The 18,928-nt window shown below is 39.7% G+C and overlaps 3 protein-coding genes and 1 long non-coding RNA gene across 4 annotated transcripts; 3 read left to right on the top strand and 1 right to left on the bottom strand.

Annotated features, from left to right (window-relative positions):
* The first annotated feature begins 326 nt into the window (after window positions 1-326).
* Window positions 327-2,450, top strand: LOC116029034 (receptor-like protein 9DC3). Its single transcript, XM_031270914.1, has one exon. It carries the CDS (start codon window positions 327-329, stop codon window positions 2,448-2,450), a length of 2,124 nt encoding a protein of 707 aa, XP_031126774.1.
* Window positions 2,451-9,990: 7,540 nt separating this feature from the next.
* Window positions 9,991-11,160, top strand: LOC116029033 (receptor-like protein 9DC3). The gene has a single exon (XM_031270913.1). It carries the CDS (start codon window positions 9,991-9,993, stop codon window positions 11,158-11,160), a length of 1,170 nt encoding a protein of 389 aa, XP_031126773.1.
* Window positions 11,161-14,446: 3,286 nt separating this feature from the next.
* Window positions 14,447-15,695, bottom strand: LOC116030910. The gene is made up of 4 exons (XM_031273280.1): window positions 15,226-15,695; window positions 15,052-15,135; window positions 14,873-14,940; window positions 14,447-14,776 (listed from the first exon to the last, which is right to left on the bottom strand). Exons 1-4 carry the CDS (start codon window positions 15,634-15,636, stop codon window positions 14,749-14,751), a joined length of 591 nt encoding a protein of 196 aa, XP_031129140.1. The 5' UTR covers window positions 15,637-15,695; the 3' UTR covers window positions 14,447-14,748.
* LOC116030911 lies at window positions 14,887-15,445 on the top strand. The gene is made up of 3 exons (XR_004100463.1): window positions 14,887-15,109; window positions 15,191-15,288; window positions 15,360-15,445. It is a non-coding gene; the product is annotated as an uncharacterized LOC116030911 (long non-coding RNA).
* Window positions 15,696-18,928: the final 3,233 nt, after the last annotated feature.

Here is an 18,928-nt window from a genome sequence, read left to right as displayed (position 1 = left end):
CAACTTGATTTCTAAGCGGAGAAGAAGGAATTGATCAACTTTGAATTGGCATGCAACTTTATTTTTTTTAAGTAAAAAAGAAGGAAAATAATATATCTGAAGAAGCTAGGAAGGAGCCATCCAAGGAGAAGACAGTGGTTTTAGCACTTTGACTTGATTTTCGATCACTTCTTTTAAAGCTAATAAGCAGCTCATACATGAATTGAAGCTAAGCTAGCTAGCAAGCTCAATTAGATAGAAAAATGATGATGGTCACTTCTTCTTCTTCTCGAGTGCCTTCTTTTCTTCTTATTATTCTTCTTCTTTCCCTTTCATTACTACTAGAGATGCAAGAAGCGTTAGAAAGTGTAGAGGGAAGAGCCCTCCTTCAGTGGAAGAAAACCTTGTTCAATACTGATGGTGTTCTCGATTCATGGTCCCATTCCAACCTCAAAAACTTATGTAACAACTGGACAGGCATCACTTGTAATGCTACTACTGCAACTACATATGTTTCCGAGATAAACGTGAGAGATTATTCTAATCGTCTCACAGGTACGCTTGATCACTTTGATTTCATTTCCTTTCCAAAGCTCACCCATTTTGTTCTTTCTAACAACAGTTTTTTCGGGTCAATTCCATCAGCTATTGCTAATCTCTCTAAACTCACCGTCTTAGACCTTAGTTATAACGGATTTCAAACTTCTATGCCATTAGGGATTACAATGTTAACAAAGCTCCGGTATTTGAACCTTGGTGTAAACAATCTCAATAGTACTATTCCGGACCAAATTAGCCACCTCCACAACCTTGAATACTTCAATATATCTTGGAACTCTTTCAGTGGCCAGTTCCCTGAATCAATGTACTCCAATCTCACCAACCTTCAGTATTTCATTTGTTTTGGAAATCAAATTCAAGGCCGGTTTCCAACAAATTTAACCAAGCTTTCAAATCTTAGAATTCTTGACCTATCTTATAACAATTTCTATGGGTCTATACCTCATGAAATTAGTGGGCTGAGAAATCTGAATGAGCTTTATCTAGGGTGGAACAACTTCTCAGGTGTCATTCCACTCCAGATTGGGAAGTTGAAGAATTTGGTATCGATTGGTCTAAAAAGCAACTTTTTTTCTGGGCCTATACCTTCTTCACTTTGGAATATGACAAATCTAAGTATGCTTTCTCTAGCTATGAACAACTTCTCAGGTACAATTCCACCACAAATTGGAAACTTGAAGAATTTGAAGGGGATTGATCTATCAAGCAACCATTTTTCTGGGCCCATAGCTTCTTCTGAAACTGGAAACCTAACACTTATTAGTTCATGGTTGTGCAATCTGGATTCTCTACTAATTCTTGATCTGTCTAAGAACAATTTGCGAGGTCCACTACCTCAGTGTTTGTGGAATGTCAGCAATCATCTTTGGTTTGTGGATTTATCCACAAATCAATTCGAGGGAACTATTCCGGGAGAATTCACGGATGGAAACCCGTTAAGGTATATCAATCTGATGCGCAATCACTTGGGAGGTCCATTGCCTCGAGGCTTAGCAAGTTGTAGCAAACTAATGGTTTTAGCACTGGGAAACAACAACTTGGTTGATTCTTTCCCACACTGGTTAGATGGTTTGTCTCGTTTGGGCGTTCTTATCTTGAGATCTAATCAATTTTATGGCACGGTGGGCAATTCCCGGACTATAAGTCCATTCCAGAAGTTGCATATATTTGATATCTCCCACAATGAGTTCACAGGTCCTTTGCCAATGTATTATTTGGAGAATTTTGCAGAGATGCAGAATGCAAGTGCCACTGGAGGTTTTGTAATGCTCTCCCATGATGATTATATAAACCTCATGTTGAAAAGGAATGAGCTACCAGTGTGGAACTTTACCATCTTCACATTGATTGATTTATCAAGTAACCACTTCCATGGGGAGATTCCAGAATCTATAGGAAAGTTGCATAGCATCAGGTTCTTGAATTTATCCCATAATGAGCTCACGGGGTATATTCCATCATCGTTAGGAAATTTATCTATTCTTGAAGTACTTGATCTGTCATCAAACCAACTAGTGGGTAAAATTTCCCAACAACTTGCAAACTCGTTGATGTTTCTGGCTGTACTAGACCTCTCCTATAACCATCTTGTTGGTCCAATTCCACATGGCCAGCAGTTTAACACATTTAGCAACGATTCATATATGGGGAACACGGCTCTATGTGGGTTCCCATTGACGATACAATGCCAAGGCGGCAGTAATGGGTCACCGCCCCGAACACCAGCACCAGATGGCGAGGAGGATTCAAAAAAATTTGGGGGCGGATTTGGGTGGCGAAGTGTTGTTATAGGATACTTCAGTTGCATGCCATTTGGTATTTTTGTGGGATATGTTGCATTTTTGTATGGAAGACCAAGATGGTTTGTAAGGTTAGTGGTACCGGTTAGGACACTTAGGACTAAGAAGTAGTGAAAGGGGCAGATCAGAGATTAGCTTTGGTTTTTAATTTATTTGATTTGTGCTTAATGCTAGCGGTGCAGAGTGCTTTGAGTTTTTCATTTTGAAACTTGTACGAGTGCTTATTTTAATTTCACCTAATGTCTTAATCAATAAAATTTCTTTTGTGTTTTGGTGTGATGTATAGATGAGAACAATTATGTTTGTATTAGAGTTCACGAAATATAACTGTAGGAATACAAGAGTATATATACAAGAGAATCATAAGTAAATTAGGACTGAGAATCATAAGTAAACTAGGACTAAGACTTATAGTATGACTCTATTATGTAGAGTCCTAATACTCCCCCTCAAGCGGATGGTACGGAAGTAACCTGTAGCTTGTCACGTAAGAAGCAGAACCGGGGACCTGCGAGTGACTTGGTGAAAATATCAGCTAGCTGATCCTTAGTAGAAATAAAGTGCACCTGAATGTCTCCTGCAGCCACTCTATCTCTCACAAAGTGATAATCAATTTCGACATGCTTTGTGCGAGCATGAAAAATAGGATTAGCACACATATAAGTAGCTCCAAGATTGTCACACCAAAGTTTGGGCACTGGAAGAGGTGAAATTCCTATTTCTCGCAGCAAAGAGAGGATCCACAGAACTTCAGCACATACATCTGCAAGAGCCTTGTACTCTGCTTCAGTAGAAGATCGAGCAACAGTCCTTTGTTTCTTGCATACCCAGGACACTAGATTGGTTCCAAGAAACACAGCATGCCCACTAGTAGACTTTCTATCCGTAGGACAACCAGCCCAGTCAGAATCCGAGAATGCATGAAGCTCACCTGAACTTGACTTTCTCAATCGCAGACCCAAAGACATAGTACCTTTAACATACCTTAACACACGTTTCAGTTGTTCCCAGTGTGCAGTGGTTGGAGCATGCATGTGCTGACAAAGCAGATTAACTGCAAAGGATAAATCTGGTCTCGTGATAGTTAGGTACTGTAGTGCACCTGCAATGCTCCGGTATTGCGTGGGATCATCATATGGATCTGTACAGGTAGATATTGTCTTTGAAGTCGTAGTAGGTGTAGACACAGGTTTGCAGTCTGTCATACCAGCTCGTTTAAGTATGTCAGTCATATACCTACGCTGAGAAAGAAACACTCCATCTGCACACTTGACTGTTTCAATCCCAAGGAAAAACCCAGGCTCACCAAGATCTCTAATCTTGAAAGTACTAGAGAGCTTGGAGAGCAAAGCCTCCAATGCACCATGCTCATTGCTCATAACAAGAATATCATCCACATAAACAAGCAGGTAAACAGTAGCCGATCCATGAGAATAATAAAATAACGAAACATCAGTTTTAGAGGCATTAAAACCAGCAGATAATAGAAAAGTGTGCAAACGAGTGAACCAAGCCCGGGGAGCCTGCTTCAAACCATACAGGGAGCGTTTCAACAAGCAAACATGATCAGGGTGCTGAGAATCAACATACCCCGGAGGCTGACGCATGTATACAGTTTCTGTAAGATTACCATTAAGGAATGCATTATGCACATCCAATTGCCTGACTAGCCAACCAGAAGAAAGAGCAAGAGAGAGCAACAACCTGACTGTAGTAGGTTTAACCACCGGGCTGAAAGTGTCAAAGAAATCTTGACCCGGGACCTGATTAAACCCTTTAGCCACGAGCCTGGCCTTGTAGCGCTCAACAGATCCATCAGCCTTCCTTTTCGTGCGAAACACCCACTTGCAGCCAATAATATTCATAGACGCAGTGGGAGGAACCAAGCACCATGTCTGATTCTGCAACAAGGCATTGAACTCCTGATCCATTGCCTCCCTCCATTCAGAGTGTTTGACTGCCTGAGTATAACAAGTAGGATCAACAGAGGAAACTTGCACAGTCAAACCCGCAACCGGAGCCACAGACCGACTCCTAGTGGCCATGGAGTGAGACCTCTCCGTGGGACGCACAGTACGACCACGTGGCCGACCACGAGGCCTCTTCTGAGCCACATCAGCAGGAGGCGAGGGAGCTACCACAGATGGATCAGCCACAGGATGAAAAACAGATTCAGCCCAAGGTCGTGCAATAGATTCTGATGGAGCCTGCAAAACAGACTTAGCACCAAAAGGAAACACAGCTTCATCAAACCGCACATGACGGCACACAAAAACTTTATTAGTACGCAGGTCCATGCACCTATAACCCCGAAACGAATCAGGATAGCCCAGAAAGACACATGGAGAAGACTTGTAAGACAGTTTATGACGATTATATGGCCGTAAGTGCGGATAGCACAGACAACCAAAGACACGAAGAAAGGAATATGATGGCTGAGATCTGTGCACTAAGACATGAGGACTAGAGTTATGGAGAGTATGCGAGGGCATTTTGTTAATAAGGAAAACAGCAGCCTCAAAAGCAAAATGCCAGAACCGAGACGGCACAGAGGCACGAGCCATAAGTGCTAGCCCGGTTTCAACCACATGCCTGTGCTTCCGTTCCACACGACCATTCTGTTCGTGTGTGTACGCACAAGATTGCCTGTGACTAATACCAAGCTGAACAAAAACAGAATGTAACTTTTTATACTCAGCCCCTAAATCAGATTGAAGAGCTTTGATTTTACGATTGAAGGCACGTTCAACTAAACATCGAAAACGCTCAAAAACAGAATATATATCTGACTTTAATTTCATAGGAAAATACCAAGTATAACGAGAAAAGTCATCCACAAATAAAACAAAATAACGATAACCCTCAGAAGAGAGTACAGGAGCAGGGCCCCAAATGTCCGTATAAACTAAATCTAGCACATTCGAACTAATAGAGACAACACGTGGCAATGGGAAACGTGCAGATTTACCCATTTGACACGCAGAACACACAGTATGAGAAGTTTTATTCGACTCACTAACAGAACAAGACTCTAAGACTCGATGTAAAACACGCTGATGCGGATGACCCAAACAATCATGCCACGTAGACGCCGAAGCACGAGCAGAAATAAACGCGGAAGGTGAACCAGAAGGAACCGGCAAGGTATAGAGCCCACCGGAACTATTGCCCCGCAAAAGAATTTCCTTGGTCCGAATATCCTTCACAACAAAGAAGGAAGGGTGAAACTCAAAAAACACCTGATTATCCGACGCAAAGCGCTGAACGGATAATAAAGAGGCAGAAAGACGGGGAACATGTAAAATATGAGACAACTTAAGAGACCTAGAAGGCGTAGAAATAGAAGCATGACCCACGTTACTAATAAGTAAAGGCGTACCGTCACCAACACGTAAAGTGTCGTTACCACCATATTCTTCAGAAGTAGAGAGGGCAGCTATATCATGTGTGGCATGATGTGTTGCACCAGTGTCAGGCAACCAGGTATGAGCAGTCACGTTATTCGCCGAATCACCCTGATGAATAAAATTCGCTTGCGGAGAAACAACATAAGGCAACTTGTAACAAGACAAAGCCGAGTGACCAAATGAACCGCAAATTTGACACTGGATGGAAGAGCCTCTGCCACGGCCTCTCCCACCGCCACGTGACTGCCGACCAGAACCGTCGCCGCCGCGCCATGCAGAACCTCCGCGACCGCGAGCAGAACTAGAACCAGCACGACCGAACGGTGCTCCGCCAGCCGAACGGCCTCATCCACGACCACGCGACTGGCGACCTCCCTGAGCAGCGAAAGCCGCCGGTGCAGCACCTCCAGGCAATGCGTAATCATCACCGGCGATGAAGTCTTGCGCGCCCAGCAAGTCAGCAAGCTCAAGGAGCGTCACCGGATGTCCTCGAACCGCCAGCGAAGAGGTGACACCCTTGAACTCCGGTCGAAGGCCGCGGAACACGTACAGGTTCTGTTCTTCCAGCGTTACCTTCCGGCCGGCGAGAGCTAAATCTTCAACAATAAGCCGAGCTCGCCCGAGATACTCTGCCGTCGACGAATCTCCTTGCCGGAGACCATGGAGTTGGCTAAGCAAGTGAAGTTGGCGGGATTGAGAGGCGGAAGCGAGGGACTGCTCAATGGCATCCCACAACTCCTTCGATGTCCGACAGCCGACGGCGATGGAGAGCACCTCCTCGGACAGCGAAGAAACCAGGAGAGACAGCAACCCTTGATCACGGCGAGACCACGCAACAAACGCCGGATTCCGAACGCGGGCAGCAGCAGCGGACGAGGTAGCAGCAGACACGGCAGGGAGGAACTCCTCCGGGCAAGGACACGATCCATCAACAAGATCAATGAGATCGTGGCCACGTAGAAACGGGAGAACCTGAGTACGCCAAAACAAAAAATTGCGGTGGTTGAGTTTGATGCTAATGTAGTGATGAGTAGAAGAGAGCGACGACGCGGGAGCCGGCGCCGCAGAACTCACAGCAACATCTGAAACGGTCCGCTCAGAGGCAGAGCCGTCATTCGTAGCCATGGGAACAAGAACGAAACCCTAGCGACTGATACCAGATGAGAACAATTATGTTTGTATTAGAGTTCACGAAATATAACTGTAGGAATACAAGAGTATATATACAAGAGAATCATAAGTAAATTAGGACTGAGAATCATAAGTAAACTAGGACTAAGACTTATAGTATGACTCTATTATGTAGAGTCCTAATAGTATAAATACACACATATTGGAAATGATGCAATTACGCAATATTCGAGAATTCCATATGCTGCTGGTGTGCCTTGGTTTTCACTTTCAATTCAAGCTTTTGTTGGTTTTGTACTTTTGTGTGGGTGCTACTTGCTTTCTTTTAATTGCTTCTATAAATATCAACAAAATTTCTCTTCGGGTACAGTTTACAAATTATTATACATGAATAACATTTACTTCTTTTATGTAATTTACGAATTATTATAGAGGAGTAGAATTTACCTAATTCATATTTTTGGTTAGTAGCTGCGAGTTTCTCTCGTTGCTCCAAATTTCTTTCTCTTTTTTTTTTGTGTTTTTTAATGGGAAAATGACATTTTCCCCTTAATTATATGCATGTAGTGTTTATTCACTGAATTATTCGTGTATTCACATTAGTCCAATCAATTATTTTGAAAGTGGTTCCTCCTCCCACTGCACTCTCTATTAAATACGGTTTTTTATTTTTAAAAAATAATAACAAAATAGGTATTTAAAGTCGCTTTTCTTTTCCAACAAATTATTACTTATATTTGAGAATCGAAATAACTACGAAAAAGAACAAACACCATTATTTTTCCAAGCTTGTTGACGATATTGAAAGATGTATGTTGTAGCTAGCCTGCTTGAGTTGATTTTAGGCTCTCTCAATAAAAGCACCAATGACAATAATAATATTTACCGGATATATTTTATGTATTAGTAAACATAAATAATTGTATTGCTATAGTTTGTATATAATCAACAGGCGTGTCGCCTTCTTGCTACACGAGGTCCGCCTTTATATATATTATAAATTTGTAATGGTTACAATAATGATAGCAACGGCCTCCTAATAAGTGACTCTAACGTCCATAAGTCCTATCTTTGACGAGCCGGTGCTCTTAATACGTGGGCTCTTGTAATCATTCCACTTGTTCTCTACTCCTGACCGTTGTTTGACTGCTTTAATAGGTTAGACGCCGCACCATGCCAGGTCGGATTCAATTCCTTGTCCAATTATTCGGTCACGACGTATTTAAAAAGAATGCATGTTTTAGTCAACTTTTTGTCTGATCTCCTTCAGTTCTAAACCAAAACTCAATACACCAAATTCAAACAAAATTCTGCAGAATTAAATTGGATCATTTTCATAAGAAACTTCCTAGCGTGACTTTTCTGGTATTTTTCGGTTCCTTAATTTGATCCACTCAATCAAGATTTTAAGGAACTTTCCTACTTGACTTGTAAGTCAACAATTGTAAGTCTTTTTTGTATTTAGTCATCAATTTAATTAAGGTTCTGAGCAACTTCCTAACATAACTTTTAAGATGATTATTTTCATTTTGCTCGTAAATTTAATTTAGTTTGATCCACTCATTCAAGATTTTAATCAATTTTCTTACTTGACTTCTTCTTTTGTATTTAGTCATCAATTTAATTTCATCCATTCAATCCACAATATGAGAGAGAGAGAGAAATATTGATATTTGGGTTTTGATTTATTATAATATTTTTTGTAAAATATTTATTATTACATTTTTCGTGTAAGTAGCATAAGAAAAAAATTATTGAGTCTATTAACCAAGAAAATTTTAATCTCAAAAATTAAAATTTGATAGGATTGAAAAAAAAATCAAAATTTGATTATTTGACTCGATTTAGTTATGCGTCTAAAGTAGAAGTGAAATGGTTTTAAGATTTTCATTTTAACTTCGATCTCTTAAATCAAAATTAAAGGAATTCAGCATATGCAGAAAGCTACGTACCTAGCAAAACACTATAAAGATGCACTTACCTAATACTTGGTATTTTATCACTCTTCAAACCATTCCACAAGCTAAGCTAAGCTAAGCTAGCCAGAAATATGATCATGCTCACTACTTCTCAGCTGCCCTCTTTTCTTCTTCTTTTCCTTCTCTTTTCCCTTTCATTACAGATACAAGCGTTAGAAAGGTCAAAGGGAAAAGCTCTCCTTCAATGGAAGGAAACCTTATCCAATACTGATGATGTTCTTCGTTCATGGTCTCTTTCCAATCTCAACAAGCATCACTTGTAACAGTGCAGCAACATATGTTTCTGAGTTCAACTTGAGAGGTTATTTTAATCTCACAGGTACACTTAAGTACTTTAATTTCATTTCATTTCCAGAGCTCACCCATTTTGACCTTTCCAACAACCGTTTTACCGGATTAATTCCAGGAGCTATTGCTAACCTCTCTAAACTCACATACTTAGACCTTAGTTTTAATCTATTTGAAAGGTGTATACCATTAGGGATTGCAATGTTAACAAGGCTCCGACATTTGGACCTTGATGAAAACAATCTCAATGGTACTATTCCCAATCAAATTAGCCACCTTCAAAACCTTGAATACCTCCATATATCTGAGAATTCTTTTGGTGGAAAATTTCCAGAATCAATGTTCTCCAATTTGACCAAGCTTCAGTCTTTCGGATGTAGGGCTAATCAATTTCAAGCTCCGTTTCCAAGTAATTTAACCAAGCTTTCAAATCTTAGAAGTCTTGACCTAAGTATGAACAATTTCTATGGGTCTATACCTCCTGAAATTACTCTCTTGACAAATTTAAAAGAGCTTTTACTATATAATAACAACTTCTCAGGTGTTGTTCCACCCCAAATTGGAAACTTGAATAATTTAGAGATCCTTGATCTAGGAACTAACCATTTTTCCGGACTCATGTTTTCTACAATTGAAAATCTAACAAGTCTATTTTTCCTTAGTCAAGATCATAACAACTTCTCAGGTGTCATTTTGCCACAAATTGGAAACCTACCGAATTTGAATTACCTTTTTTCACATGAGAACCATTTTTCTGGGCATATACCTCCTACACTCGGGAATCTAACAAATCTGAATGTCTTGATGCTTGCTTACAACAATCTCTGTTGTACAATTTCATCAGAAATGGGAAATCTAACGCTGAGTTCTAGCACAATGCATACACTAGACTCATGGTTATGCAATTTGAACTCCCTAGAATATCTACATCTATCTCAGAACAATTTGCGAGGTCCATTACCTCAGTGTTTATGGAACATCAGTAACAATCTTGAGTTTGTGGATTTATCAAGAAATCAATTTGAGGGAACTATTCCAACACATTTCGCAAAGGGAAACCACTGGTTACATTATATCAATCTGAAGGGCAATCACTTGGAAGGGTCACTACCTCGAGGCTTAGTAAATTGTAGCTTTCTTACGGTTCTAGATGTTGGAAACAACAAATTGGTTGATTCTTTCCCACATTGGTTAGATGTTCTACCTTATTTAGGTGTTCTTATCTTGAGATCTAATCAATTTTATGGCATAATAAGAACTTCCAAGACTAGAAGTCCATTCCAAAAGCTACATATATTTGATATCTCCCACAATGAGTTCTCAGGTGCTTTGCCAAGGTATTACTTCGAGAATTTTGAAGAGATACGGAACGCAAGTGTTGCTACGGATGTAATAATGTTTCCCTATTACGATTATATAGACCTTGTGTTGAAATGGAGGGAGTTTCCAGTGGTGAACTTTAGCATCTTCACATTGATTGATTTATCACATAATCACTTTCATGGGGAGATTCCAAAAGCTTTAGGTAGTCTACACTACATTAGGTTTTTGAATTTATCCCATAACCAATTGGCGGGCTCTATTCCATTATCATTAGGAAATTTATCTATTCTTGAGGTACTTGATCTGTCATCAAACCAGCTAGTGGGTAAAATTCCTGAACAGCTTGCCAAATCATTGACATTTCTAGCTGTACTAAACCTTTCCTACAATCATCTTGTTGGTCCTATACCACATGGTCCGCAGTTTAACACTTTCAACAACGACTCCTATTTGGGAAATACAGCACTGTGTGGATTCCCACTGACGTTACAATGCCAAGGCAGCGGGCCACCACCACCACAAGCAGTACCAGCGTCACCATCAGGTGGAGAGGATTCAGAAAATTTTGGGTGGCGAAGTGTTGTTGTAGGATATTGCTGTGGCATGCCATTTGGTTTTGTGGTAGGGTATCTTGCATTCTTATATGGAAGACCAAGATGGTTTGTAAGGTTTGTGCTTGGAGATAAGAAGTGAAAGGTCAGGGATGAACTTTGGTTTTCATTTTGATGGATAGGATGCTGCAACAATGTTGGAGCATTTCAATTGTGCTTTAACTGTGCCTTTTGGGGGGTTTCCATTTTCAAGCTTGCTTTGTTTTAGTTTTGTCTTAATTGTATGCATGAGTATGTAGTGCTTCTTTTCATTTCACTTTGTATGTACGCAATTTAATTGCTTCTATATATATAAAAAAAAAATTTTGTTGGGTGTGGTTTGCATACTATTACTCTTGGTAGGGTTTACCTTTTCTGTATATTGTAACTATTATACATGAGTGATGTTTACCTCGTGCATACTTGTAGGTAGTGACAACGAGTTTTCTTCGCCGTGCAATTTTTTTTTTTTTTTTTTTTTGTGTTTTTTGCTATATTCTTTCTTGTGTTTAATTTGGACGGGCTACAAGTAAAGGAGTCATTATTCTATGGACCATGTCTACGCAACTGTGTAAAACACAAATAAAAAGTGCATTATTTGTATATGTAAAGTACATTAGTGGAGTATTGAAAGTATATTATTTTGTATACTATCAAATGATGTATATTTAATATACAAATAATATACTTTTAGTATATTAAAAATGTATCTTGTGTTCATGAAAAATACATTATTTGAGTATGAAAATAAATTATTTTATGTACTATCAAATAATTACAAGTAAATTAGGCCATGAGTGGGCTTTCATTTGCATACCCATGTCTAAATGGGCCAAATGGACCAGAATCTCTGGACAGCACACGGCCCATGTGGTCCTTGCCCAGAATAATGCGCCACCAATTGTCTCCTCTTTCCTCCCAACGAGCGCCGATCCATGCATTAATTCCCAATTCTTATTTGCAGTCCCCAATTTCATTAATATACTATTATTACTATGTGAATTCTCTATAAAGATCAGATTTTGATGAAATTTGAAGTGTACTTTTCCTCCCGCTGCTATAATAACACAGTAGATCAGATCAATCAGAGTGAATCTTGATCCTGAAATGCATCATCTTTGTCGTCTTGCCTTGGGGAAAATGCCGTGAATATTTCCCTCTTGAAATTTGTCGTCTTTTAAAGTTATTCATCCTAATTTACCCTAGATCGCTTGTTTTATGCAGTAGAGGAAGTTGAAATTATATACATATATATATATATATATATATATATATGTGGAGTTGTGTTACGGTGAATTAAACATGTGTTTCATCTTAACTGAAAGCTATTCGAACTCATTGATTGGCTCTAATACCAAATTAAATCATATGCTCCATCTATGCTATTGGTGGTTGAATTGCACATTTATATTTATATATTATATGTTGAGCACGATGCTCCCAAGCCCCAACTGCCTGCAACTTTATGGTGATGATATGACAGCTATGTGTGTGAGCAGGCCGGATTGCAAATCCCCACACTGGAAGTATTCAATCAGATCCCATGATCGAATTATTTCGGAGAAGATGTTTCTGGTACGAGGACCATTTTGAATAAGTTGATGATTCAATCAGGGAAGCATGCATATATGTCGGATATGGTATGATATGATATGATATCACTTTTGATGTGGTGCATTGTCACCTCACAATTACCCTAAACCCATAGGATTCTTGAAATGCTTAGGAGGGAAGGGGAAAGATGAATCCTTTTGTTGTTTACATCTAACAATCTTAATTCTTAACACCCTTTGATTGTTAGTGGTGGGATCTGAGGGTGAATTGTATGCAAGTACACTCTGCTTCTTCTTCACTCACTGATGGATACCACATGCATGTGGGCCCAGGAAAGTGGGGAAATTGCAGAAAGATAAAGAGGACTGTGAGCCATTTACAGTGTAGAGGGGGATTAATGCTGTTGTCATGAAAATTGGGAACAACCCTAGATGAAAATTCATTAGCTCACAGGGGTTTTTAATCTATTTTTATTTGTGTGTGATAGGAAGCAGGCTTAACACACAGCTTTTGTGCCATGTTATAGGGATTGGTGGCTTTGTTTTGATGGTTGTTGGTGGTGCAAAAGTGTTCTCCCCCATACCTTCTTGTTGCCTTTCTTCCATGATTGATTGTGTAGATCCAACCCCTAATCATCTCTCTTGTATGCTTGTTTATTTTGTCTTTGGTTTCAATGCCACTCTTTCTTAGTACTGCCACCTGTTCTTTTAAATCGTTTTTTTTTTTTTTTGTGAAACCCGAAGCCACTACCCAGAGTGTACATTGGGTAAACTCCAGGTAAACCAGTCTAGTTGCTCATAGCTGATCTTCTCAAATCAAGAAGGCCAATACTCAATAGACCGTTCTGGCTGAGAGTCGAACTTGTAACCTTGTTGTTACCAAGTAGACAGCCTAGCCAACTTAAATCGGGCGTATTTGAATCATGATTTCCTAGTAATGGAGTTTGACTTGAAACAGTCAAGCTAAGGATCTTGGGAGGAAATATATATAATTGTGCATGACAGCTTGAATTCATACAATCTTGAGGTCATGAAATCTTTTGAATATTGAGAAACTTACAAATGGTTGAAGAGGTGGGTAAGGTGAGGATGATCTCAGGCAGGATCTCTGCACTTGAAAAGGCCAATGAAGATTCATATGATATAATTCTGCATTAATTTTTGTCATGTTCCACCCTCATTTATGTGCTTTTTTTTTTCTGATCTGACTGCCCATCACCTTGTGACATTTTCATGGCTATCATGTCACATATTTCCCCACCAATATCAAAATATTAGAGTTTGGAGCAGCTAAGAGCTGGAACTTTAATGATGTGGTCTTGTCTGGACACTAAGAGACATTGAGGCTTGTCAACACTGTAGCCAAACATTTTCAAAGATTTTTTGTTGTTCTACTCCCACTGGGTGGTGAGCTTTTCAATGTGAATTCCATCACAATCCAACCTAACCATAATTTCATTTTGGTAACAGGTGTTTGGATCATATCGATAGCCTCCCTGCATTGCAATTTATTGCTTCTTGTCCTGTTTCGCCTCGCAAATTCGTTAGCACTAGAAAACAACGGTTTTCCTGTTCCAGATTGAGAATTATTTTGCTGATTTTGGTTCTCTCCTTCTGTTGAACATTGATGTCATGTCAAGTAAAAAGATCAAAAGATTCAACTTTTAGGATTTTAATTGAGCACAAAACTTCTTTATTTCTTTTCCTCAATACTGTTAAGAAAGAGTTGAGTTGAGCTTGTTGTGTTTAAAGATTATCGTCGTATGGATTATTTCGATTGCAGATATTAATTGAAACATTTTTGGAGCTTTAAGCGAGCGTGGAAGCCCACAAGGATCGAGGTTTAACAGGTCTGCATTTCATATAAATTGCTCGAGAAAAACCTAGGAGCAGATGCTTTGCAACTATTTGTTGACAAGGAAATTCAATTCTAGGAAACATGACAGAGATTCCTAGTCTTCTTTTCGGGTTGTGTTCCCGGTGCATTGACAGCTAAAAGATAAAGAAAAGAAAAAAGGAAGAAAGGAAATGAAGAGGAACAACATCTCTTTTCTCAGATCCAATTCCTTTTGCTTTGCCAAATTTTTCCTCCCTCTCTGAACTTTGACTATGCTGCAGAGCAAAAAGATTGTTTCCTTTCATCCCCACCTCCTCCCTTCAATCCACCTGTCAATGAATAATTATGATGAGTTTTTATAGGCATTTAGCTGTGTGTGTGTGTGTTTTTTCAAGCTATGGGGACGAAAAACGATATGACTCAACTGATTCTGTTGGAACTGATTTGCAGGAAGTAGAGATGACTGGAAGAATTCCTGATATGCAGATTGCCCCTGCATGAATACATGTTTTTCCTCAGATAAGCGTTTCTGTACCCGAATGTACCACGAGACTGAATTCAAGTATTCGTGTGGTTAAAACGAACCATTCTAAACAAAAAGTACCTGAAATTGAGTTGTGGAGTAGCCCTGCGAAAAATCCGGTACTACACTCTCTAGTGAGGTCTGGTTGTTGATGGTGAAATTGTTCTGCAGAAATGTTTTGAGCCATAAAATTGAGTAACAAGTCAATTTGTTCATGCAGTGCAGGGAAAAAGGGTAATAGAAATGGCAACTTACATTAGTGCAGTTGAAGATGGGAGAGCTAGCTGTATCATCAAGCATTGAAGCCTTTTCCTTGAGGTTCTGAAGCCTATTTTCTTTCTTTTCTTTCTTTCTCTGTTTCTTCACATTGCTTTTCTTGGGCAATGCAGAGCCAACGGCCCCCGTTGGGGCGTGGAAACACCACCCGTGGCTGTCATTGCCGTAGTCTTCTTCGGCCACGACTTGTGGAGGTCCAGAAGATGCATCAGAAACCATAGATAAGTCCTCCTCCTCTTCTTCCCCGTTTACTCGAGCTTTCCCTCGAAAAAATTTGTTGCCATTGTTATAAGAACTGTATGGAGCCATAATGGAATTCTCCAAATACACAGTCCACCCAGACTCACACCCACTGCTACACTCTGAATTATCAAACATGCCAAACTCCATAGTGCACTGTGTGATCTGACCAAGAAGGAAAAAAGCCAAATAGTGAGCAGTTAGTTGAAAAATATGAATGGGGTGGTTCACAGTGAAGCTGAGTGAGTGTATTTAGTCTTCCTCCAAGTAGGGGTTAGATAGGAAGACACCAAAGGACAATCTGGGCTCAAATCTTAGACCTGTTTTGTCTTCAAGCCTTCCAATTGTGAAATGTGAATGAATCAGAGAGTGACAGCTGGTGTGGAATGGCATTGTGGGGGCTGTGGTAACTAGTTTTTTCTTTCTTTTTTTTTTTTTTTTGAGGTTGACATATATAACAACTTATTCCACATCATATGTTTCTGTCATCATCTGTGTATATTAACATTTAAGAATGATGGTTTGTCTGTTACTCTGTTAGCTGAATTCCCCTTGTACAATCATCTTAACATCATAAATGACAAACAGTCAAACACCCATCAACCCAATTATCATAAATCATCATGCATATAGTCAGGGGGACGGATTTAGAATTTCCTTTCGGTGAGGGTGAAGAAGTGAAAGTAAAATGAATTAAAAAATGTTCAAATACAAAGTTCGAATATAAAATACAAAATACATTAAAAATTACAATACAAGCTAAGATTTATGATCAACTACGGGTAAATGTATTTTATGGTCTACTTTCTTTTAGATCATAATGCAAAGAAAACTAGTTGTCTTAATACAATAAGTTTGATAGTGTCTGTATTTTGTAGGCATTGTGCATGCGTCGTGCGTTGTGCGTGCGTCGTGTGTATATATATAACAAACGTCGTTTTGAGACTGTCAGCTGCCCCCACTGCCCTCATGACAGCTCCGTCCTTGCATGTAGTTATCTCCATCCACCTTCACCCCTAACACACAACCCCCCCCCCCCACATCTAGCCTGATGCTTCCACCCTGTTACTGTGTTACTGGAATGCTAACTTTAGGTCATGTGATCGACCACTTGAGCTATAAAACACAACCCAAATGTGATCGACCACTTGAGCTATAAAACACAACCCAAATTTTATCACTGAAGCTGCATGTTCTCATTACCACTTCTGCTCATCCTATCACTAGAACATGTCCATCAACAACCCATTATTGATGAAAAGATTCAATCTTTACAGGTCTAGAATTGCTTCAAGCTTTGTGCACACTAGTTTAACAATGCCCAAAGATGAGTTCTGGTTTGTCTCATTCCTTGTACTGCATTGAAGATATGGAGCAAAATGATCCAGTGAAGGGGTGTCAGTTCCAGGATTACAGCTCACCCAGGGCTCCATACACAATACGGAGGGTGAAGAATTGGGGCCCCCGTGATTCCAGGGTTGTTCTTCATCTTAATTCTGGGATGCATACATACATGATGTTTACTGAGTTTTGGGTTCTAAGGCCTTGTCAAGTGATGGGGACGCATCAATATCGTCCATTGGCCTCTGAATCATGGTAGCAATTATTTGGTTGTGTACAATTCTTGCTTCAAATGTCTTGTTTCTTACAAATCTAAGTTACATATATGACTTCTGATTTCACCGCAAAGATCATTTCTTTTCTTTTTTCTTTTCTATTTTTCAACATACAACAACTATACAAGGAAACTCACCGCCATTAACGGGTGTACCCCGCCTGCAAAGGATTACAGAGATAAATCAATTTAAGTTGCTTATAGCATGCACTCAAACCAAACTCTAGCCAACAAAGTAGGGGCAGAGCAAAAAATGTCATCTAGTGAGGGTGAAAGATTAAAACAAATAAGATATTTTGAAAAGAAAAAAAAATTAATCAAATGGGGATATTTAATCTCTTGACTTTTATTGCAACACATACAGAGGTGGGATGTGAGAGGGGGCAGTTGCCCCCATACTGATCCGCCCATGCAGCAAAGGACTAGAGAGGTGTCAAACCAGCCTAAATTGTTCATAGCACCGACGCAAATCAAATCCTAATTGTCAAAAAATTACGGAGATAAATCAACGTAGGTTGTTCATAACACTGACTCAAATCAAGAAGGTTAATAAATCACTCGTTTTAATAATAAAATTTCTAATTTTATAATTATTAAGTCAATAGTCTAACTAACTTGACAGGATGAGATGATAATTTATTTTCTTGACCCATGTCTGATAGGAGTGGTTGAACCATCGTGCGAAGAAGGCAGGCCCTCTCGTGTCCTGCTGGCTGCTGATGAAAGCGGCGCCATGTGGGGTGTGGGGTCCGCACCCAAAATCTAATCTTGTTTTGGTTCGTCCACCTACTTTTGTTTTTGTCGTTTTGTGAAGTACGACGTACGGACCCTCAACCTGGTACTCAGATGGATATGGCTGCCAAATCTGTGTTCAGACTCTCATCAAACTTATGGGCTGGCCTGACTGACTAAGCCCATTTACTCATTATCAGTCATGCTGAAGCCCATACTTTGGGCCTAATAAAGATGGTGGTTGGGCCATCAATTCGAGTGGGAGTGATTAAATTAAATAGCAACAGTTCTAGTACATTCCCTCAGTAATTTAATATTGAGCCCAAAAAAAAAATGGGCAAGTGGTGTAACTAGGGGTGTCAATGCGAGCCAGTATGCCTCATTAAGCCTGTCCCAGTGCGAAATTATTTTTGCGGGTCTTTGTTTGCCGGCCAGCGAAGCCCATGGGCTAGGAAGTACGCAACTATAACCCGCCAATTGTTATGCCGTGGACCCGGGTGCACCTTGCAAGGTGCACCCGGGTCCTTAAACGGCGCCGTTTAATGGAGGGGTGTAACGGTGCTGTTAGTGGCACCGTTACACCCAGCCAATCATTTTTTTTTTTTTTTTGTAAATATATAAGCCAAATAAGTATTCTCAAGCAAGTTACTGCCCTGCGCTTCGCCGTTTTCCAATTTCAACGCCGATTCCCTTCCTCCGCAAAGAGCATTTCACCGTTTTCCGACATACTCGCATCGCCGACGATCACTACAGCACTCGTTCCCGGAAATTTTTGCATACTATCAGCAGTCTTCACACTAAGCAACAGGTATTTCTTCACATTTTTTATATTTTGGGATTTTAGTTCAAAAATTTTACGTTTTATTCAATGTTTTGTGATTCTTAGTAGTTTAATGAGTTTCTCTGGAGTAGATTTCTATTGTATATAATATACAATGTTAATAGTTTAATCTTTGTGAATGTGAGATTATAATTTTGTGACCTAGAGTTTAATCTCTGTGAATGTGAGGTTTTCAAAATGTGAATATGGAGAATATGAAGCGTGAAAATGGAGTTTTGAATGTCTAAATGCATAACATTGATAAATATAATTAA

The sequence above is a fragment of the Ipomoea triloba genome, chromosome 9 (genome assembly GCF_003576645.1).
Source record: "Ipomoea triloba cultivar NCNSP0323 chromosome 9, ASM357664v1".
NCBI classification, from domain to species: domain Eukaryota; kingdom Viridiplantae; phylum Streptophyta; class Magnoliopsida; order Solanales; family Convolvulaceae; genus Ipomoea; species Ipomoea triloba.
This window is presented reverse-complemented; position numbering and strand designations above follow the sequence as displayed.